This window comes from Rhinolophus ferrumequinum, chromosome 4 (assembly GCF_004115265.2).
Source record: "Rhinolophus ferrumequinum isolate MPI-CBG mRhiFer1 chromosome 4, mRhiFer1_v1.p, whole genome shotgun sequence".
In the NCBI taxonomy this organism is placed as follows: Eukaryota; Metazoa; Chordata; class Mammalia; order Chiroptera; family Rhinolophidae; genus Rhinolophus; species Rhinolophus ferrumequinum.
The window spans coordinates 75,940,043-75,963,327 of record NC_046287.1 but is presented as its reverse complement, the minus strand read 5'-3'; the positions used below and the strand labels follow the sequence as shown (position 1 = coordinate 75,963,327).

Here is a 23,285-nt window from a genome sequence, read left to right as displayed (position 1 = left end):
TGCATTGCAGTAATATGCATTAACTATTTACTGAAGAATCAACTTCCTAAAAATCTAATTTTCTAGTCAAAATGATGTACCAGAATTTTAAAGAATAGTTAGAAACAAAGGAAATTTAGTGGGCAAGTGAGTATGGTCTTTAGATATTTTAAAAAGCACCAGGAGTATAAATTATTTTGTGTGGATCTAGTAGGCAAATCTAGGAATGAAGGATAAAAGTTGCAAGGGTGTGTATTTCAGTGTGTAGGGAGAATTTTTTCTGAAAAATAAAAATAAAATAGAACTCCCTGAGCAGGACAGGCTCCTGGGAAAATCAGAAAGCATACTGCTTTGCAGTCGAGGTATCCTGACAGAGAAATCTAAACTCTATGCCAGGAGTGCTAAACAGCAGGTTTCTATCAACTTTATCTGAAAAGGACCAGATAGTAAATATTTTCACCTTTGCAGGCCAAACTGTCTCTATCACAACTAGTACTTAACCCCAGTTTTGGGGTGAAAGCAAGCATGTATAATATACAAAGTCCTGACAATTAAGTTTGTGAACTCATCTTAGAAAAAATGCTACATACCTCATTACTGAATATTACTATGGTCACCTTCAAAGTCCTCCCCTTAGGAAGCTATGCACTGACGCCAACACCTATTCCACCTTTCAAAGCAATTTTGGAACTCTTTCTGGAATGGCCATCAGAGCTGTCGTCGTATTACCCTTCATGTCCTAAGTATCATCAAAATGTCTTCCTTTCAACATTTCCTTTATCTTTGGATAAAGAAAGAAGTCATTGGGGGCCAGACCAGGTGAGTAGGGAGGGTGTTCTAATACAGTGATTTGTTTACTGGCTAAAAACTCCCTCACAGACAGTGCCTTGTGAACTGGTGTCTTGTCGTGATGCAAGAGCCATGAATTGTCGGCGAAAAGTTGAGGTCGCCTAACTTTTTCACACAGCCTTTTCAGCACTTCCAAATAGTAAAGTTGGTTAACTGTTTGTCCAGTTGGTACAAAGTCATAATGAATAATCCCTCTGATATAAAAAAAAGTTAGCAACATCATTGAAAACAAGTTCGTGAATTTAATTGTCAGACCTCATATGAATGAATGGGCATGGCTGTACACCAATAAAAATTTATTTATAAAAACAGGTGCTGGGTCACATTTGGCCTGTGCACTGTGGTTTGTCAACCCTACTATATCTAATTTCCTGCATCAGGTGGGAGAAGGACATAAATATCAACCAACTCCCTTCCATACTTAAAATTCCTGTGTCATTAGTTAGATTCTTTGCCTTTGGTGTAGGAAGGCATAGATACCATTTGCCTTAAGATCCTTCCAGGATAATCTATCCATACCCACCCTTTATTCAGTTATGCATCTAGGTAATTATAATGGAAAAAGTCCAGTGAGACGTGATTTAAGCTTCATGACCCCAAATAACAGAGAATGTTATGAACATTTTTAAAAATGGAAAACTGCATGAATTGTATGGTCCTAATGTGAAATAGTTAATATATTAAATAGCTGAACACTGGAATGGGACATTCATAGAATATGTTGACAGGGCAAAAAGTTGAAAGAGTTGGCAGAAAACCAAAGTCAATATCAGAGCCAAGCAAATACTGCCTGCAGTGCCACATCAGGAAAGCTTGAAGACTGTCCATTTTTAAGTGGCGGGAGACCCTCTCATCTAGAACCACAGAAGCAACTGTGCTTTCAGGTAGAGAATTTCTGTTATTCCGATTGCTTCCAAATAAAGAGGGTTTTTAAAAATTGAGTATAGTTTTTACTTTATGAAGACGCTATTTTTTTATGTTTTCATTTCCTGCATATTTAGAGTGTAGAAGGAACTGGTGTTCTTTTATATGGGGATATTTAAGTGTAAAATATTTTTAAATTGAAAGAATATTGACTGATTTAAAAATCATAAATGGGCTTGAATATTTTGAGAGCTTTTCTTTACTTAGGGAATCTGGAACAATATTATTATTATTATTTACAATAATTTTCCTTCTGCTCAAATCAAGAGGATTCACAACTGTTTAATTCCCTCCTACCAATTCCCTTTCCACAATAACTAACAGTGTATGTGGCAAATGAGCAATAAACACGATTATTAGTCTAGAGGTCTCAATTTGCATTTTGTGCCAAGTCCTTGGGCACAAAATATACAGAAAACCCTTGTTTTCCATATTGGTAATTGTGTGCTTTGATTCACAATACAGGCATTTAAAAGAAAATCTGTATCACCTTAAATGAAGGTTCATGTTAAATGTGATATACAACCAGCATAGTTATGCATGTATTGTTTTCTCTTTTAGGATGATTTCGTTCAGGCAAGCAGCTTATTTCATTTGTTTGTTTGCTACAGTTTCCTGTGGTAAGTGGATTATCAATAAGACATAAAGTTGAGGGTGTGTGGGAGAATAGTTAAGAAAGACATACCACCCCTGGAAAAAGCTACTGGACATATAACTTTGGAGAAGGAGCTAGGCCTTAGTAAATCAGGACATATCTTTTTAACGTTGTCAGGCAACTACCACTTTTCAGTATTGCCCTAGATACACCAGGGGAAGGAGCCCAGGAGTGAGAATGCCTTCAGGTACGTGTTAACAGAAACTTCTGTTTGGAAAGGACTCTCTACAAAGCAGATCTTAAAACAATCAGCCCTGTATCAACATTTAAAAAAAAAACAAACCACAACTATCTGAACATTCAAAAGAATGCTAGGCATTTTATAGTATCTGGATCCAATCCAACTGTCATACTGGGTACACAGTACATACTGTGACTCTTTTAGGTCACTGGGGAACCATTTAAGAATTGAAAACATCTCGTTTAAATTTAATTTAGGAAACCATTCATTTGAATAGTTCTAGTTTCAACATCAAGTTTTGATCCTACTTCTCTTTCTATCCATTCCATTCCATTTTCAGAGAATTAGAATGATTCCGGACACTGTTTTACATTAATCATTGTGGAGTGTGGCATTTTCTATGTTAAGATGGCCACATCACAGTGGTTGTTGTTTACTTACCTCTCGGATGTATGCCTGAGATAAACACCTGATGGGTAAGAGTTACATTTGTAAAGAGATACACCTTCTTCAGGAAGAAGTATTTTTTTTTCTCCCAAACCACAGCTTCCCTTCATCTGTCACCTCACTCTTCATTGCTCTTCTGAGCTGTAATCATTACCATATACAAATTTATTGAGTGCTGAGTCAGAAACACTGTGGACCATGGCCACTTCAATTTTATCTTTTTAGCAATGAATAAATAAATAAATAGTGATCATGCTAGGAAAGTTATTGGTACAAATAAGCAGAATATGAGAAACTTCATATTGTCTATCTCATAATTCAGAAATGGCCATCATTAAAAATCTGTTTAGTTTTTCAGATAGTTTCCTACACATATCTATTTACACATTTAACAATGATGTTAATCATTATAGATAGTTTTTTATAACTTGTTTCCCATTTATAGCTATCTTTTTATGCAAGTGGATATATTATTTGAAGCTTAGTATTTTTCTCAATTCATGGTATTTTTGTATGCACATTCTTGCACACATATTTAGTTATTTCTGTAGAATAAATTTTGGGAAATAAAAATACCAGATACAAAGGTGTGAGTATTTTTGAAGATTTTATGACATGCATTATGAAATCGTCTCCAAAATGTTATTCCTAAGTTGATTTTTTTCACCAGCAGTTGAGAGTGACCATTTACCCCTCTTAGGCCGACTCCAATAGTCATCAATTGTTTTGTGGCCTGGCATATTTTCACCTTTCTGAAGCAGTATCCTAATTGATTTCTGGGAAACTGCTACCTCCTGGTTTTGGTCCACGTGATTGTGGCTGTGACTCAGGCAGGCTGGAACTAGTGAGTAAGTGCACATGTCCAGCTGGCTGCAACCACCTGATGGGAGCCAAAGCCTGGCAATAGACTTGCTTACACACCTAGAAATAAGACTTGGATTTCTTTTTTCCTATTGGATTTAAACTATGGGATAATACAGAGCGTCTGGGATTATCTTGCTACTATGTGGAGCAAAAGCAACACCCTGGAACAGAGCAAATGTATGAAGACAGCTTGTATTTTGATGAGATCAGCTGAGCACTGCATCCAGTTCTTCTTGAAGCCAGATACCATAGACTCTTTGGAGTCTGAACCAACATATTTCGTTTGTGCTCAAGTCAGTTTGAACTAGGTTGTTTTGGTTTTGGTTTTGGTTTGTTTGTTTGCTTTTTTATCATTTGCAACCAGAATCACTACCTTAACGCAGGTAACTTAGATCATTTAAAGTTTTTGCTACAGTGAGTAAAAGGGCATCTAGTTGTTTTACCTTGCCTGTAATTATTGAAGGATGGCAAACTTTTGCCACCCTGAAGCTGCTTTTTGGGATATTGATTTTAAGCTGTTTATTAAGACACAAAACTCAGAAAGAAACTTTGAGACTCCCCTCCACCTCATTCCTGCCCAAAAAATTCAGACAGAGAAACCTCCTCAGAAAGGAAGTCTTAGAATGCTCCCTTAGCCTAATTTGTATTAAGTGTGGTAAATAAGAGGGCATCAGGCCAGCCTCTGTCAGCTAGATACCCCATGTCCCATTGTTTCTGAGTTGCCCAGAAAGATTTTCCTGCCATGTATGTTTCACCCGTCAACTACCTGTAAATCGCCCATTCTCACTTCTGAAATCTAAGACCTTGTCGCCCCTCTTTTTCCCTTTGTCCTAAATGTCCTTATGCCCAATGTAGCCTCACTGTCTTTGGAATTTTCATGGTTATGTGAATTCCCCATGCACATGTATTAAAACTTTTGATTTTCTCCTGTTAATCTATCTCTGTTAATTTGATTATTAACCCAGCTAGAAGAATTTAGAAGGTGGGAGGAAAAGAATTAATTTTTTTAGCCCCCACTAAATGTAAAGATTATCATCTTTACAATTTTTCATATACTTACTTGTCGCTTGCATTTCTTTTGCAAATTACCTTTTTACATCCTTTACTCAATCTTTAAAAATTAGAGTGCTTTTCTTCTCTTTATTATGTAATTTTTTAAACAAGATCAATGTCCAACATCCATGGACACAGGGGCTAGTGTGATATAATATAATATAATATAATATAATATAATATAATATAATATAATATAATATTTTATGTTATGAGATAACTTACGTAACTGTTTTAAGCGTACTCTAAAATATAACACAAACAAGCTTATCATCGTCGTCATCATCATCATCGCCATCACCAATCTATTAGGATAAACAAATAACCTATTAGAACGTTCTCTCTGGTTCTCTTGAAGTTGGTGTGCTTGTAGTTACCCCCTTCCAATTGATGGAATCGCATAGCAGTTCACCGGGGCTCCGTGGCTGAATGGGGACTCCCAGGCTGGCACCAGTCGTTGTTCGTACCTTTCTTTATGCATTGGGATGGAGAAAGATGGCTGCTGATAATTATGACCCAGCCAAAATACGAGTCGTCTCAAACACTGGCCACTCTGCAGCTAGAATTCTCAGTGTTTTCTGCGTGTATGAAATCTAGTCCTGCACACTTGGCAACTTGGATTCCCAGAAGCTTCCACATGAAGAGATCTCTGCTTTTGCTAAATAAAAGCCTTACCCAAGGGTCAGCCATCTTAGCCACACCTCTAAGAGGAAGAGAAACGATCCTGCTGGGTTGGGTAGTCACATAGAGCTCAGGGCCAGAATCTCCAGGGGGCGGGATAGTGCAGAGGAAATTTTAAACTTCAGTGCTTAATAAAATACATGTGTCTAAGCTGCCCGTTCCTTGAAAGGCCATACAAAAATAGATTTGATGAAAATTGAAGCATGCCTACTCTTAGGTGACGGACAAGGTTGTCATGGGGATATCCTGTGGTTAATAGACAGTTGACCAACTGCTACCTGAGTTGGAAAAGTTTATTAAGTAGCCTTTGAGTAGGTCATTCAAGGTAAACTCAAATTCATATATTGAAAGTAATAGTTTAATACAGGGGTGTCCAAACTGCGGCCCGCGGGCCAACTGCAGCCCGCAATCCATTTTTAATTGGTCCATAGCAAATTCCAAAAATATATTTAGTTTACTTAAATAACCAGGTGAGGCAATACGTACTTCACCTCGAGTGAGTGGCCCGGCTGTTTGTGTATTTTACTGCATATGGCCCTTGGTGAAAAACATTGAAAAAAGTTTGGATACACCTGGTTTAATATATGAAAGAGTAAAATGGTAAAGGTAACAATATTCTAATAATACGTGATGCAGGATACTTTAGATCAGTGAACAATGTTCAAGTAGTTCAAAATGTGTTTCAATTTGGCGTATACATGCATTTGCTTAAACTATCTTAAAAATGAGCTTGTAGAAACTGAACAAATACTGCCTTCTCGGCACTCATTCCTAACGTAATAAATACCCAATAACTGTTAGTTTGCTTGAGTTAAACCGAGATGAGGAAAAACTTTTAATATTGCACAGTAGAAAAGGGAACAAAACGGGAAGCTGGAAGAGCCGGGTGTATGTCTCAGCACTTTCATTAGCCCTGTGGATCTCCGGCAAGTTTGTACTGTCTTGAAACTTAGTTACTTAATTTCTTTCTTTAAAAAAAAAAATAGGTCAGATGCATATGATAAAGCTTGTCTCTAGCTTCCTTACAGACATATTGTGAGAATCGAGGGGAGATGTGTTTTGAAAAAGAACATACATTGTTATTTTTAAGGCATGATATTTTCATAACATGTTCAGTGACAGGAAGAAACCAAACTCGGATTGTATTTTCTTGGGGATAATTTATGTATAAATTATTGTATGATTTAATAAAAATCAACCAAATTTTTTATACAGAAGTACCCATGAAATGATTTTAACATAATGCATTGTTCAAATAGTTGCCTTAATATATTTCATTCTGCTTCTCTAATTATAGTCATGTTGTAAAGATTTTGGGGTATTGCATGGAGGAAGTAAGAAGGCTCAGAACAAAGATACATTTCTATCAAAAGTATTATTTACATTCTTTCCAAATGAATAGGTTTTTGCTTTTTTTTCAATGATTATATTACAGAGTGCCTGACTCAACTGTACAAAGATACCTTCTTCAAAGGTGGGGATGTAACTTCCATGTACACCCCAAATGCACAGCACTGTCAGATGATGTGCACGTTCCACCCGAGGTGTTTGCTATTCAGTTTTCTTCCTGCAAGTTCAACAACTGACACAGGCAAAAGGTAAAAGTTGATATTTCATTATTGGAGAAACCAGTCAGTTTTCAAAATGGAATCAGTTGTGTGTGTAGAATAGCTTAGCATATCACAGGGTTATGTTTCTCAAGTGGGATTCAAGGACCAGCTTCATCAAAATCACCTAAAGTGGTTCTTACATAAGCAGATTCTTACGCTAAAGCCCAGACCTACTGATCCAAAGTCTCTTGGACCTAGAAATCTGCATTTTAAACAAAATCATTTTCTATCAAAGGCTTCAAGGAAGATGCTTGTAAATCATTGGGTGAGGAGATTGTCTCAAGAAAGGATTTAATAACAGGTGAATGTTTCACCCAAACAAGGACACATACTTGCCACGTGATTCATGACCCCATTTGTAGATAGCACAGTCTTAAGAAAACATAATAGAAAGCGGGCATTTTGTTGAGAATGTAATTGAGTAAGATCCAGAGCTTGTGACCAGTTTGGGCCCCCATGATACGCTTGGGGGTGTGTGCACCTGTGAATATATATTATTAACTGGTAGTTTGGAAAAGAGCGAGCATTGGAAAAATAGTTGGCAATTAAATCCCCCAAATTAAATCCTCCAAAGTTTAGAAACACAGGAAACACAATTAACTCTTTAATATGATTGACTTTCTGTACTTAAAAACGTGAATGTAAAGGAAAACAATGCTGAAGGTAGGTATTACAAAGGCTGTTAGATAGTATTGTATTGCCTTTAAGAATGTTCTTTCCAGCAAGTATCAAGGAAGCTGTAAGTTTCCTTATTCCTGCTTATAGTTATTAGTGTAGAAGAAATGCTAGACATGTCCTCAATGTATGTTTTTTGTTCTACTTTCTAAGTGAAGCTACTTTTAAAAACAGGTTTGGCTGCTTCTTGAAAGACAGTGTTACAGGATCCCTGCCACGGGTGGCACGGACAAGGGCGATTTCTGGGCATTCCCTAAAGCAATGTGGTCATCGAATAAGTGGTAAGGTGTGGATTTCTTTGCTAAATTTCAATGAATAATGAGTCTACCTTAAAATAACTTCTGCTCAAAGTCTGCATTCCCGCGGACTTTTGGAAGGGAACCCTTAGGAAAAGGACAGGGATGGAGCGGTGTTCTGGATAGCCTCATGTCTTTATCAGCTTAGTGAGCCTCTGCTTTTTATGATGCTAGCATTGCAGTGTAAGGCTTGCAGACAGCGAATACAGATCCAAACCATAGTCTCCCCTTGATTCCACATAAGAATCTTAAAGACAACACAGAGGGTATTTCCGTGTTTCACCTGATGGTAATTTATACACCAGTGGTTCTTTCTAGTTCTCAGCTCATGGTGATTTTGTCCTTTCTCCAGGGGACATTGGGCAATATTTGGAGATGTTTTTTAGTTGTCACACCTTTGGAGGGATGTGGGGGAAAATGCTACCATCATCTAGTGAATAAAACCAGAAATGCTGCTAAACATTCCAGAAGGTACTGGAAGAGCCCCACAAGAAAGATTCTCCTCTCTAATGTCAATCGTGCTGAAATTAAATTCTGTTAAACCCCAAATTGAAGGGCTAGGCTGTGCAAATCTTGCCAAGAATAACATTTCTTAGAAGAAAGGTGAGGAGTAGAAGGCCAGAAAATTAATTCTAATGCTTACTGCTGCTAATATCTCATGAAACAATTTTCGACCATATCCTAAGAAATTTAAGGCAAGTGAACTATGTCTCTAACATGATTGATCTGCAAATGAAAAGTACTGAAAAAAATTCTGTACATCATTGCTATTTTATCTTTCCTATCTACAGTTAATCTCGTAGCGTCAAATTTCAGATGTTTATACATTTTCCACCCTTTCCTCATTAACACCACTCCCTCAATACACATACACATCCTGTGCCTGCAGTTTGTGAAGTAAGCAGTCCTTAGCTATAAACATGGGGCCCGACTTAGCCAATATGTAGTTTACCGGAGGAGGAGTACACTTCCTATTTTATAAGATCAATTGATATCTTAATATAATTTAGTATAAATTCTTCAATTAAGTATTTTCAATTATGGTATTATGGTGAAATTTGAAGAAAAAAATAATATTGGGTCATTCTAAATACTCCTTATTGTTCCCTCTTCCCCTGCCAAAAAAATTAGTCTACTTACAGAGCTTGCCCAAATATCTTAAAGGAAATTAAAGTGAAAAACTGATCCCAGGCAAATAAAGTTTCTCAACTCAGGACCAATTTTACTTTAAAATATTTAGAAGTACGTTTATAGCTTTCAACTAGCCATAAAGATAAGTTTTGGTTTATAAGTATCCCATTCCAATTCTTGTATCTTTTTTCATGTGCAGCAGAATTGAAAGAGATTCTATTTCTCTAATTTGCATTAACCTGTGAGACTGAACCACCGTGAATAATCCACTGCCCTGCCACCTCCATACTCTGTTTTTCTAATACTTTGTACATTTTCTGTCATTCCCATCATTAAATCTAGTTTTGTGACTTCTTCAACTATACTTCTTGTGAGTGGAAATGTATATACTACAGATTATGGTTTATTCTGCTGGTTTCCTTAACCAAGAGTCTCACTAAAAAATTTGAGTCTTTAAAACAAGAGCCTAACTCATAAATTTGGTTCACTGTCTAAAAAAAATTATCTATCTTTACTTTATATATAAGATATAATTTAATTGAAAAAGTGCTTAAGGGGAATTTTAGAAAAACAATTTTTTAATTAAAGTTTATTGGGGTGACAATTGTTAGTAAAGTTACATAGGTTTCAGGTGTACAATTCTGTAAAACGTCATCTCTATATCACATTGTGTGTTCACCACCCAGAGTCAGTTCTCCTCCCATCAAATTTTTAAAGCAAGAATGGAAATGGTTTCCTCATGCACATACAAGAACTCTCCACATTTTATGATCATGGTATTACACATAGACATCAATGACAGGGCTTACAGATGCAATCTGTAATCAGATGGGAATAGTTGAAAGCTGAGAAATAAGCAAAGAGATAGAGAAACTCCTTCACTCAACTCAAAATGTTGAAGGCACGTCAGTTTGCTTACTAATGCAAACCCCAACACACATTCTCACGGCCGTTGTTATTATTGCCTTGTTTATTTTCCTTCCACTGCTCATTGATAATTTCAGCATGAAATATCACCTGTATTGCTGCACCTTGCAGTTTTGGAAGTACAGGAACCCTTTTCTATACTAGTGCTCTAAAACATGGGGACATGTTTATTTCAAGCAGAGTTTGATCATTTGGTAATGTAACAAAAATTGTAAGTCCCCTAATTAATAGGTCAGTTGCCAAAACCAGAATATTATCTTTCAAAACCACACTACTCAAATTGATGATCTATTTCTAGAAGGGAAACTGACTGAATTTGCTGTATGCATTTTATTTGTACAGCTTGCCACAGAGACATTTATGAAGGAATTGATATGAGAGGAGTCAATTTTAATGTATCTAATGTTACAAGTGTTGAAGAATGCCAAAAAAAGTGCACCAATGACATTCACTGCAAATTTTTCACATATGCCACGCAAACATTTCACAATGCAGCACACCGGTAAGTAAAATTCATAGTGTTTGTTCCTTGTGATAGTGATTTTATGATTTAATTGTGTTCTTCACAACCTTTTTTTTTTTTTTTTTTTTTTTTTACCAACTGAAAACCAATTGGCTTTTAAGGAGAGACATAAGCACTCTCCTTATTTACTAACTTTGGTGTCATTTTTCCTCAGGAGAATAATTTCCATTCGGTTTGCAGATAGGCTGTGCTTGTGGAATGAGGGTTCAGTAGACTAACGTCTTATTGAATAATGTCTCCCACCCCCTTCTCACCCTAACCCTCCCTCTGCAGAGGAGGAAGATGTCTAATTAATAATGCAATTCCCTGGCCTACTCATTATCAAAGTCATTGTTCAGATTGTTTTGTTTATGTTTCGTGGACCATCGATTATTTCAATAAAAAATGGACTGCTGTATGCACCTTGCAGTTTAAGAAGCAAAATAATCTCTTTTCTTCACATTCAGGAACAGCTGTTTATTAAAGCATAGTCCAACAGGAACACCGACCAGTATAAAGGTGCTGGCAAATGTGGTATCTGGATTCTCACTGAAGCCCTGTGCTCTCTCAGAAATTGGTAACTCCATGCCTGCTATTTCACTACATGACTGTAGCAGGTAGAATAAGCCTCCCCCGCCCCCGCCAAACATGTTCATATCATAATCCCTGGCATCTGCGAATGCTACCTTACACAGTAAGAGGGGCTTGACAGATGTGACTACATTCAGGACTTTGAAGTGGGAGATTATTCTGGATTATCTAGACGGGCCCAATGTAGTCCCAGGGTCCTTATAAGAAAAAGAAGGAGGCAGAAGGACAGAGAGATAGAGAGAGAGAGAGAGAGAGGGAGAGAGACTTGAAGATGTTAACACCGCTGGCTTTGAAGATAGAAAAAGAGTTCCTGACCCAAGGAATTTGGTGGCCTCGAGAAGGTGATAAAGGCAAGGAAACAGTTTCTCCTATACGGCGTTCCGAAAGAACACAGTCTGCCAACATCCTGATTTTAGCTCAGTAAGATCAATTTCAGATTTCTGACCTCCGGAACTGTGAGAACATAAATTTGTGTTGTTCTAAACCACTAAGTGTATAATAATTTGTTACAGCAGCAATGGGAAACTACTACAGTGATAGTGTAGAGAAAATTATAAGGTAGTTTCTTGGTGGTGTCCATTATCTAGTGAAATGATTCTAACATAATGAATCAATGAAATCCTGTAGTTTCAAACAGAGAGGTAATTTCCGTTGAATTATCCAGAAAACTGGCGTGATATTGTACCTTATTTAGTATACCAGGTTGTTAATGATAAGTTGTTTTTGAAACCAAATCACGATAGCCAGTTCTTCACAGTATCAAGGGCTGACTCTGCCAAGTCCTGTTTTGGGTGCTGGGCTAGGAGCCCCTCCTTGAAAGATTGGGGAGAGTCAGCAGCAATGCATCTCTTTTTCTGTTTGTTTCTTCTCTTCCCCAGTGCACCCCCTCCATGGTGTGTACCAGATTTATTGGTTCAAATGGTACTGATTATTTTATTTTTAGTATTCACATCTTTTCTGTTTTTTCAAGTTTTATATTTTAATATAATATATACACAGTTTTTACCTAGTAGGTTTTAAAAATTTGATATGTAATTTTTAGCATAAAATTAATCCTTTTAAGATGTACATACAATTCAGTGGTTTTCAGTGTATTCACAAAACTGTGAGCCAATATTTAGTCCCACAATATTTCATCACCCCAAAAGAAACAGCGTATTCAATAGCAGTCAGTCATTCTCCATTCAGAGCATGACTGAAAAGTTGTATTCCGTTCTGCGTTTCTGTGTTCCACATTTTGTATGGAGCAATGGATAACTAGAGCACTTTAAAAGAAAGTAACCAGAGTGGCATTATATCTAGAAGTAACGGGAAATTTTTTAAAAAGTTAAAGGAGTAAGTTAAAGATATTTAACCTAAAAAGGAGTTAGGATGACTGTCTTCATTTTTTTGTTTTTTGAAGGGCTGTCATTGGGGAAGGGATTAGACTAATCTGTGTGGTTCCATAAAGCAGAGCTAGGTAGGTATTACTGTGAAGGAAATAAGAAAAAAACAATTCCCAACACCTAGAGTAGTCCAGAAAAGAAATGGGCCTTGTCATTATGTAATGAGCTCTTATGAATATAAATGTCTAAGTAAAAGTTGGATAACTTGTCAGGAATATCCTTGAGAGCATGTAGTTATAGGTTAGCATAGATGACCTATAAGTTCCCGTCCAGCTTCAAGAGTCTATGTTTTTAGAAAAAAAGTTAAACAGTTGAGGCCTGATTTCCCAGACTGCCCATATGAAGATACTATGTTAGAGGGGGCGCTCTCTCGATACAACTATGTTGATTTGAATTAGGTTCTTCTGTCCTTCTTCTGTCCTATCATTTAAGCTTCCATATTTTAATAAAATTTGTGTTATCAAACTATGTAAACTGAGTACATAATATAAACACAAATAAAAATGTAATTAAGAAATAAGATTTTCTTCTTTTCTAATTTCAACGGGCACATGGCATTTTTGTTAGCTACCTGATATTTTTCTTTACCTCTTTTTATTAAAATATTTTTCATAATATTCAGGAGAATATAAGACAAAATCTCATGCTCCTAAGACATAGAATTTAGGGTAAAGGTAATATAAAGAAAATATGAACCCATGCTGAGTAACCTAAATACTTTGCACTGGTTGGATTGAAGCTAAGAGCGTAGGTTGAGATATTTTATTTCTCTGACATAGGAATCTGTCTTTTATGAGAGTTTCAACAATATTTCCTTCTTCTAAATGGCAAACAACAAGTTTGGGGATACACTGACATTTTTTCACTTAGGATGTTTAGTGTTATGAGTAACAAGTAGTCGTAATTTCCTTAGTTATGATGACAAAGTACACGCAAATTTACAGTCACGTCATTTACGGAGTAACTAACATCTTCCCTCTGAGCTCACAGGTTGCCACATGAATATATTCCAACACCTCGCATTTTCGGATGTGGATGTTGCCAGAGTCATCACTCCGGATGCTTTCGTATGTCGAACCATTTGTACCTATCACGCCAACTGCCTCTTCTTTACATTCTATACTAATGCCTGGAATACAGAATCACAAAGGTGAGCTTGAATGTGTAATGTTTGTTGCTGGTCTGTCATCTCTTTAATTTTGTCATTTGAATTTTTTTTTTAATGTTCTTAATTTCCCTCAAACTCTTGAACCTGCCTTTTAAGTGGATACTTTTCTGCCAGGAAGAGATTAGTAAAGAGATTAGCAGATTTTTCTACTTACCTTCTCTTACTTAAACATACCGTTGAACCAAGGAAACAACAGCCATGGAAAAAGAAGGATCTGATACCTTTCTTACTGATCTTAATGTTTTGTATTAGCTTGAAGTAAAAACCACTCACTGGCAGCATATCCTTTAAACTCATTGGTTCTAACTCGACCCTTTGTTTATCCTGATCAAGATTCTGGTTTGATCTCTTTACCCTCAGATAACCCACCCTTTTCTTTATATACAAGATGGAGCTAAGATAAGGATATCTAGTTATATAATAGCATCAGCAGCATGAACCCCCAGAATTTGTTCTTTGCTCTCTTTTTATTTTCCATCAGAAGGTGGAATTTTACCATTCTCCTCTTTTCTGGTTGTCTGTAGCTATCACTTTTCTTTAGAGGGAGATGTGGCTCAATTTACATTTAATCTCTGTAATTTATGAGAATCCTGCAGCCTAACTTACTTTGAACAGTTTCTCAGAAGAATAAAATTTTCAGGGGTGCTTTTTATTTTTTTTTCCTATTAGATGTTTATTTGCCTTTAATGTAGTTTTCTTTATTTCTCTCTTTTTTTGTGTTGTTTTTTTTCAATAGAAATATTTGTTTACTTAAGACTTCCAAAAGTGGGACACCGAGTTCCCCGACTCCTCAGGAAAACACTTTATCTGGATATAGCCTTTTAACCTGCAAACGAACTTTTCCTGGTAATGTGGTTCAATAATAATACATACAATGTGACAAATGTTATGATCTTCTAACAAGTAATAGTTAGTGAAACAATCCTCAGTGTACCAGAAACTTATATAAATATGGCTTATGGCTGTTTTCATTTTATATCTTCTGTTGATAATTGCCACAGAGCCCTGCCATTCCAAAATTTATGCAGGAGTTGATTTTGGAGGAGAAGAACTGAATGTGACCTTCGTTGGAGGAGTTAATGATTGCCAAGAGACTTGTACGAAGATGGTTCGCTGTCAGTTTTTCACCTATTCTTCACTCCCAGAAGACTGTAGAGGAGAGAAGTTAGTGAAAGTTTATTTTTCTAAGACAGTCGGCAAGACAATTTCATGACCTTCCCCACTCTGTGAAGGTTTAATCTTTATACGGATCATTTCATCTAGATGTAAGTGCTCCTTACGATTATCGTTGGATGGTTCCCCGACTGGAATTACACATGGGAAACAAGCGAGGTCTGGTTATTCTTTGAGGTTGTGTAAAAGTGGGGACAGCTCTGGTGAGTAAACCTCACTTTTTCACAGAACTATAAAGGGATGTCCTTATTGTTTTCAGAGTTTGCTTAGTTTTAAGTAATCAAAGTATGTATTTATGTCTTTCGTGGCTGAAGAGGACTCTGAGTCACCTCTCATTCCAGCCATTAATTTCAACACTCTCTTTCTAGTCTGTACAAAAACAACTGCACGCATTGTTGGAGGAACCAACTCTTCTTGGGGAGAGTGGCCCTGGCAGGTCAGCCTGCAAGTGAAGCTGACAGCCCAGACCCATGTGTGTGGAGGGTCAATCATTGGACAACAGTGGGTCCTAACTGCTGCCCATTGCTTTGATGAGTAAGTTTTGGCCACATCTTATCCAGGGTCTTATCTTGCCTTTGGGGGTTGAAGAATCTATAATCAATTTCGCCATCATCTTGACAATTTCTTAATGAAAGGTTATTCTTTTTTAACTAAAAAAAAAATTAAAGCAGAAATGGTATTCAAAATGTTGGACAACCAGTAGGGCCTAAACACTGATCATTCTGACCCATCAGACCAGAGTGGGGTGTGTTTGCGAGACTGATGCTCCCTGGGGAATATCTCCTGCTTTAAAGAATAACTACGTAAAAAAGTCCCAACTGCTGCCACCTCCACTGACCATTCCCAAAATGTATTCTTCAAAGAATGATTTTTCAGACCCATAGATTCACAAAGGTACTAAGTGATATTAATAGTAATTAGTAAAACAAAAATGTGATCGTTTTTTATCCTATATATTTCAATGAATATAATTTGATGTAATATTTCTACTTTGTCAGGCAAATAATACCCATCGCAGGATTTTAAAGTTTTAAAACACTTAGACTTTGTAGTGAGAACAGGGCTTGATTCATAGCTCTGCCACTTATTAGAGGTATAAATGACCTTGGACAATTTGTACATTCTCTTACCTTTATTTTCTATCTGTAAAATATGAATGATAATAGTATCTAATTCATAAAGTTTTTGGAAAGAAGAGACATACTTAAAATGCTTAGTACTATACTTGGAACATAAAAATTACTCAAAAAATATAAGCTATGATTAGATAAGAAATGTAAAAATGGACAAAGCTTATGAATAAGCAAAGGAGATACTATTAGGCCTAAAATCAAAGGTACTTGATCGCTTTCAAAAAGTATTTTTGGTTTTCGTAGAATTTCCCCCTCCCCCAGTTACTGTGTCCCAGGATTCGGGATACTGCTGCAGAAATAGAACAGCCAGGGGCACAGGTGGGCTGAGCAAGGATCCTCCGCAGTCGCCATAAGCAACAGCATGAGCCTGCAGTTGGAGCTCTGCCGTACGTGGCATTGCTAAGGGGAAGGATTTTGGAAAGACCCTGTGAAGGGAAACAGTTGTTTCCCATTTTAGTAAATGAACCCTGGTTTGGGACCAAGAATTTTCATCTTTCCCCCCACCCCAGCTTTACTGAGATAAAATTGACATATAACATTGTGAAAATTTAAGGTGTACAATATAATAATTTGATACGTGTATATACTGCAAAATGATTACCACAATCAGGTTAGTTAACATATCTCTCATCTCACATAGTTACAGTTTGGTTTTGGGTTTTTTTTGTGGTGAGTACTTTTAAGATTTATTCTCTTAGCAATTTTCAAGTGTACAATACAGTATTAACTATAGTCACCATGCTGTACATTATGTCACCAGAACTCATTCATCTTATAACTGAAAGTTTGTCCCCTTTGAACACCTTAGCCCATCCCCTACCTCCACCCCCTGGGCAAACACTAATCCGCTCTCTGTTTCTCTGAGTACAGGTATTTTAGATTCCACATATAAGTGAGATCATACAGTATTTGTTTTCTCTGTCTGACTTATTTCACTTCGTGTGATGCCCTCAAATTTCATCTTTGCTGTTGCAAATGGCAGGATTTCCTTCTTTTTATGTTTGAAGAATATTCCATTGCATATACCACATTTTCTTTATCTATTCATCTGTTGATGGACATTTAGATTGTTTGCATATCTTGGCTATTGTGAATAATGCTGCAGTGAATGTGAGAGTGCAGATATCTCTTCAAGATAGTGATTTTGTTTCCTTCGGATATATACCCAGGAGTGGGATTTCTGGATCAGATGGCAGGTCTAGCTTTAACTTGTTGAGGAAACTTCATAAAGTTTTCCAGAGTGGCTGCACCAATTTATGTTAAGAATCTTCATTTTTGAAGGCTCAGTGTTGTGTTTGCTTATAAGAGCTAATATTCATGGAGACACTGTGACTTCATTGAAAGAAAGCCACTTTGCACCTGATATCTCCATTATTTCCTCCAGAGTTTTGTGCATGTCTTGGACCATTCTCTCGATGATAAAAATTTCCACGTATTTACACAAAATAAGACTTTGTTTTAAGTAATAATTTTAGATTGCCTTTGTATATGTTCATATTCAAAGAGTTAATTTAAATTTTCACACTTCGCAAAATATAAATAGATAGATTTTAAATACCACTGATGTCTCCCCTCATTTGCCCTATTAGAAGGGCTTGTGTCAGTCTGACTTCCTGACAATTCGGAATTTCATGAGAGCAATTGCTTTTAGGTTTGGTGAACTGAGCATGATTTTCCCATGATACATTACTAGAGTTTGTCCTGACCACAGTTTCTCTCAGAATGGGTCAGTAACATTCTTGTAACTTTACTTAGAGTAAACATGAAATAATTACATTAATGTATATTTTTAATATTATTAACTAAATCTTCAGCTATTCAATACTGCTGTGTGGGTGATGACAAACTGCCAGCAGGAGAGATTAGGTAAGTAAAAATATGTCACATGTAGTATTTTCTTCCCAGTTTTTTTTTTTTTTTTTTTTTTTGAAAGGTAAAGTGAAAGGAAAAAAGACCAATATTCAAGGCTAGCATTTCTGGTTTTAAATAGGTATTTATTTTTCTCTCCTAGGCTTCCCTTTTCGGATATTTGGCGCATTTATGCTGGCATTTTAAATTTGTCAGAGATAACAAAAGAAACACCTTTCTCACAAATAAAAGAGATTATTATTCACCAAAATTATAATATCTCAGAAACTGCTCATGATATTGCCTTAATAAAGCTTGAGGCTCCTTTGAATTATACTGGTACGTAGCACATTTAAGGAGAAGTCCGGCTGAATGGCATGAGTTTAAGTTTTCACAGCAATTTGAACGAGAGGGCAGAATCTGCAGAAATTGTCTTTATTTTCTGGTTGGTGGTGTTGGGGGAAGGTCAGGATTGCCAGGGAAGATAAGAGCAGTGACTTGACATAAAATCTCCTCTCCTTAAGAGGAAAGAAATGTTCATTAGTTCTTTCAGGTAAGAAAACAACTGCTTATACATAATTGAAATAATAGACATAGAAATGTTTTTGCCATCTGGGAAGCATGGCTTTCGTTGACAAGTGTCGCAGAATTACCGTTGATTTGGGCTTTGGCATATTGAAACTATACGAGGGCAAGTGGGGCCAGATGTTAATTTCCAGGTGTAACTTGAACAGTGGAGAAACTGATGCAGAAGGAAGCTCTGAGAATACAGTAACAGGGCAGGTGGAGGTGCTGCCTTTTGGGTACAGTGCCCCAAAGTGGCTGAATGCCCACTGCGTCCATTAACAATCCTGTAACGTTGGGCAAGTTGCTTTCATCTTTTTGCAACTCAAACTTCCTCATCTGTAAAATGGGCATAATAGTTACCCTATTGGGTTGTCATGCTGGGTGTCATGCAGGGTCTCTAGTCCCTCTCCCCGCATAAGAACGCAGGATATGGTGAGGCCAAAAAGGAACACCCATGGAGCTCACGGCTGGGTTGGAGACACAGGATACAGGATCCACACGATCTGCAACCTGCCAACCGCTTCTCTGCCAACCAACCAACCCCACTTGCTAGCAATCCACCATGCTAACTGCAATCCGCGCTTGCTAGCCCAGCCACCATCTTCTTGCTAACTCAGCCACCATCCGCTGCTAGCATAGCCAAGGCAGTTATATTAGTGGCCAATGGCTCACTGGTTACAGCTGACGCCCAACTAGTCACAGCTGATGGCCATCCAATCACAGTGATGACCATTTACTACCTGAGCCAGCACCTTTCCACGTGAGGGCGAGAGCCTGGAAACTGCACTCCTGGCTCTGTCCCCACAGTTGTTATAATAATTAAGCCAGTAAGTTAAAGCACTTAAAACAGTGACTGAAACAGTGTAGACACTCTGATATTACCATTAAAAATATCATACAAAGAATAAGAGACATAACTTCTAAATGCTGTTGACAGTAAATGTGGGTTCTGAGTTTTAATCCAGACAATTTCACACCAAAAAAAATGTCATGTGAAAATGACTCTAACAATGAGAAATTTACTAGATCATTGACCTTAGTAACTGAGCAGGAAGCAAAGGGTTACTCTTCTTGGTGCTATCCTATAGAAAGAGAATGTGGGAAAAGAGAAGTTTGTATTATGAAAGTCAATGTCCATAATTTTAACCACACTCTAATTTAAAAAATACCTTTCAGAATTCCAAAAACCAATATGTCTCCCTTCCAAAGATGATACAAATGCAATTTATACTAACTGTTGGGTAACTGGATGGGGCTACACAAAGGAAAGAGGTACAGTATGATATTTTAAATGTTGTTCCTAAAGCAAGTCTTATATGTTAAAGCACTTGGAGTGGATCAGCTCAATCGGCCTTTGTCTAAAATTATATCCAAACTCATGATCTCTCCAATCTATTCATTCTCAAATATCTGTGCAGTGATTCTTGAGAAGATGTATTTTTGCTTGGGCCTGGAAGAATGAATAAGGTAAACTTTTAAGCATCTTACTCTATAATAAGACCATTTGCTTGTCTTTCACATAAAGGACTGGTCTCACGTAGGGCTAACACGCCCACCGAAGCCCAGCCTGTCCTCAGCATTAGAGCATTACCAGTGTTCCCATCTCCCAGTGCCACGGTGCTCCCCTCACATTCATGACCGGGACACAGGCAGACGCACCCTCTCTTTGTATGGCTGGCTTTCCGTCGTGTGTTTTTTTTCATGCATCCTTCCCATAATCTGATAGAGCCTATGAACTACTGTTTTCTTTCTCAATATTTTTTGGTTATTTTTCAATTAAATAAAGTTGACATTCAATATTATATTAATTTCAACATAGTGTACAACATAGTGGTTAGACATTTATATAATTTACAAAGTGATACCCCTGATAAGTCCAGTACCCACCTGGCACCATACAGTGTTGTTAATACATTGTTATTACATTATTGACTATGTTCCCTGTACCGTTCTTTACATCCCTGTGACTATTCTGTAACTATCAATTTGTGCTTCTTAGTCTCTTCACCGTGTTTACTCAGCGACACCAACTGCCCTCCCATCTATGAACCACTTCTTGAACGCTGCTTTTAAATGCTTAAATAAGACACATAGGATTACAAAAGCAACCGATAACATTGCAAGACAGTTAGCAAAACTGCTTTTTAAAAGATATGATACAGTAATACATATGCTTCTTTGTTAAAATATTCATCAGCAAGTTGTTCTAGTTACTACCATAACTTTGAAATTGTGTTGAGCACAAATGATAATTTCAGTTATCTGTCACAACTGTAATGTGATAGGAAAGTGTCTGTGATTTATATTGATGGCAAAGTCAGAGGTACAGCTAAAACACCTGGGACTGTTGCCTGCATTCATAATTGAAGGACATGTCATACCTTAGTTTGAGGTTGGTGAAAATAAGGATGTATTTTTTTTTTCTTATCCTAGCTTATAGACCATGGAAATTCTTTCCATGGAACCTAGGTTAAGAAACCTGCTTATGGATACTTGGGATATTTCAATTGCCCTTGAAAAATTTCAGGAACAGATCATTCTCCCTTTCCAAAATTATGTTCCTCATAGACACTATAAGTAATAATATTTATATCATTTTTTACAAAAGGATGCAGCTTGCCAAGACCTTTCCATCCCTCCTGATTCAGTCCTTTATTCAACTAATTCAAAATTTTCAAATTTTTGGCTAGTAACTTGAGACAGGAAGATTTAAAAGTAACTTAACAAAACATAGAAAGCTCCCAACATATATCCAAGGGGAACCTGGACACTGATGGAAATTAAATTATTTGTCAATAAATTGTTGTTCGTGGAAAACTCACTTGCGTTCACTTGAAGAACAAACAACTACTCTATTGCTAGAGGTTTGGGGGTTTCTTTCCCCAAAAGTCATATATTTTAAAATTATCATTGTTAACATATAAAATAAAAACGATAAGGTAAGAACTTTCAGGCTTTGTCAATGTAGACAACAAGAGGGAATTTCTAAGAAACTTCTAAGAGAGAATGACATAGAATATGGAAGCAAAGTGTCTTGTGACACTAGGGTTCTGGGGTTGTCCCAACACTGCATCATTAGCTAATAATATAGCACCAGCTCTCTCTCTCTCTCTCTCTCTCTCTCTCTCTCTCTCTCTCTCTCTCTCCCTTCCTCTTCCCCTCCCTCACCCTCTCCCTCCCTCCTTCTGTCCCTGTCATCTGTGTGTGTTTGTGTGAGTGTTTGCATGTGTTGTGTATAACTCTACCTTCTCACCTTTAATATTTATACCTAAAGAAATGACCTTAATGCAAAGTTCATCATTCTGATTTGCTTTAAGACTTTAGTCTTATGTCCATATTTATTTTATTTCCTCCTCCTGAAGTTATTTGTTGGTTACTTCACAGGTGAAATCCAAAATACCTTACAAAAGGCAAATATTCCTTTGGTAACTAATGAAGAATGCCAGAAAAGATACAGAGGTTATGAAATAACCAAACAGATGATCTGTGCTGGCTATAAGGAAGGGGGAAAAGATGCTTGTAAGGTAATGCACTCGGTTATGAAAAACGTAAAATAGGCTACTTGAGAAAATTCATTTCAAAATGTATTTTCCAATAGCATATTTCATTATAGTTTTTTAAAACATGTGAGCCAAATGAGCTGATCATTTCACAAGTAACCTCTAACAAATTGAATACGTGTGTATGGGTACGTGAGCATGTGCAAGGGCATGCTAATTTAAGGGAGCACAATTGTACATATAATAATTATACTAAAATATAAGAATATTACATTGATTTGGCATTGGAATGAAGATGTCAAATGTTTTTGTTGGATAATACGTTATTGAATTAAAACATTTTTACCACATCTAACAACTAGTGAGCCACATGAGGTACCTGAAGATCTATAAGAAATTGGATGTGTGTGGTGTGTATGGTGTGACTACAGAATTTTAAAGGCACATCTGTCATAACCTCCTATCATTCTGCTTTTTTGCCTGCAGGGAGATTCAGGTGGTCCTTTAGTTTGTAAGTACAACGGAATATGGCATTTGGTGGGCATCACCAGCTGGGGCGAAGGCTGTGGCCGCAGGGGACAACCAGGTGTCTACAGCAAAGTTGCTGAGTACATAGACTGGATTTTAGAGAAAATACAGAAAGGTGGTGGACAGCTCTGATGAAGTCACCAGCATGAAGAAGCTTTATAAAGGTGGGGAAGAACCCAGTGTGTAGCATAAGTTTTGCAATTTGGGTTCAATTCAAATACTGAGCCTTGAGGTTCTTATCTGCAAAAACGTGGAAAGTGATATTTACCTGTGTCTTTGTCATACGGATACAAAGAGACAATGCATACAGAGCTGCTGGGGGCAATGTCTTACAGAGGTATGCTTTCAGCATTCAGTAATAGCAATAATAATGGGAGATAATATCTGAACAGCTCTACAATTGTTTGTTGTGAAATAAAATGAGTGTGATTCAAGAGTGATTTTTTTTCTCATTTTGAATAGAACTGAAGAAAAGTGACTCCAGATGCTAGCATGGTGCCTGAGATCATTCTAGCCTTACTTTTTCCTCTGGAATTCGGCATGTCTGAGAGACATTAATTTCTTCTCTGTGCCTTACCCACATGGTCATTAAACCTACTACTGCCCATCTCACGTGGG

The 23,285-nt window shown here is 37.0% G+C and overlaps 1 protein-coding gene across 1 annotated transcript; it reads left to right on the top strand.

Annotated features, from left to right (window-relative positions):
* The first annotated feature begins 1,623 nt into the window (after window positions 1–1,623).
* KLKB1 (kallikrein B1) lies at window positions 1,624–23,107 on the top strand. Its single transcript, XM_033105095.1, is given in 16 exon segments — window positions 1,624–1,712; window positions 2,314–2,372; window positions 7,069–7,231; window positions 8,093–8,199; window positions 10,615–10,774; window positions 11,242–11,351; window positions 13,741–13,900; window positions 14,655–14,764; window positions 14,920–15,082; window positions 15,182–15,294; window positions 15,460–15,625; window positions 18,236–18,411; window positions 19,816–19,911; window positions 22,024–22,163; window positions 22,626–22,791; window positions 22,794–23,107. Coding segments are annotated over 15 exon segments (1,911 nt in total). The 5' UTR covers window positions 1,624–1,712; window position 2,314; the 3' UTR covers window positions 22,817–23,107.
* The last annotated feature ends 178 nt before the right edge of the window (window positions 23,108–23,285 follow it).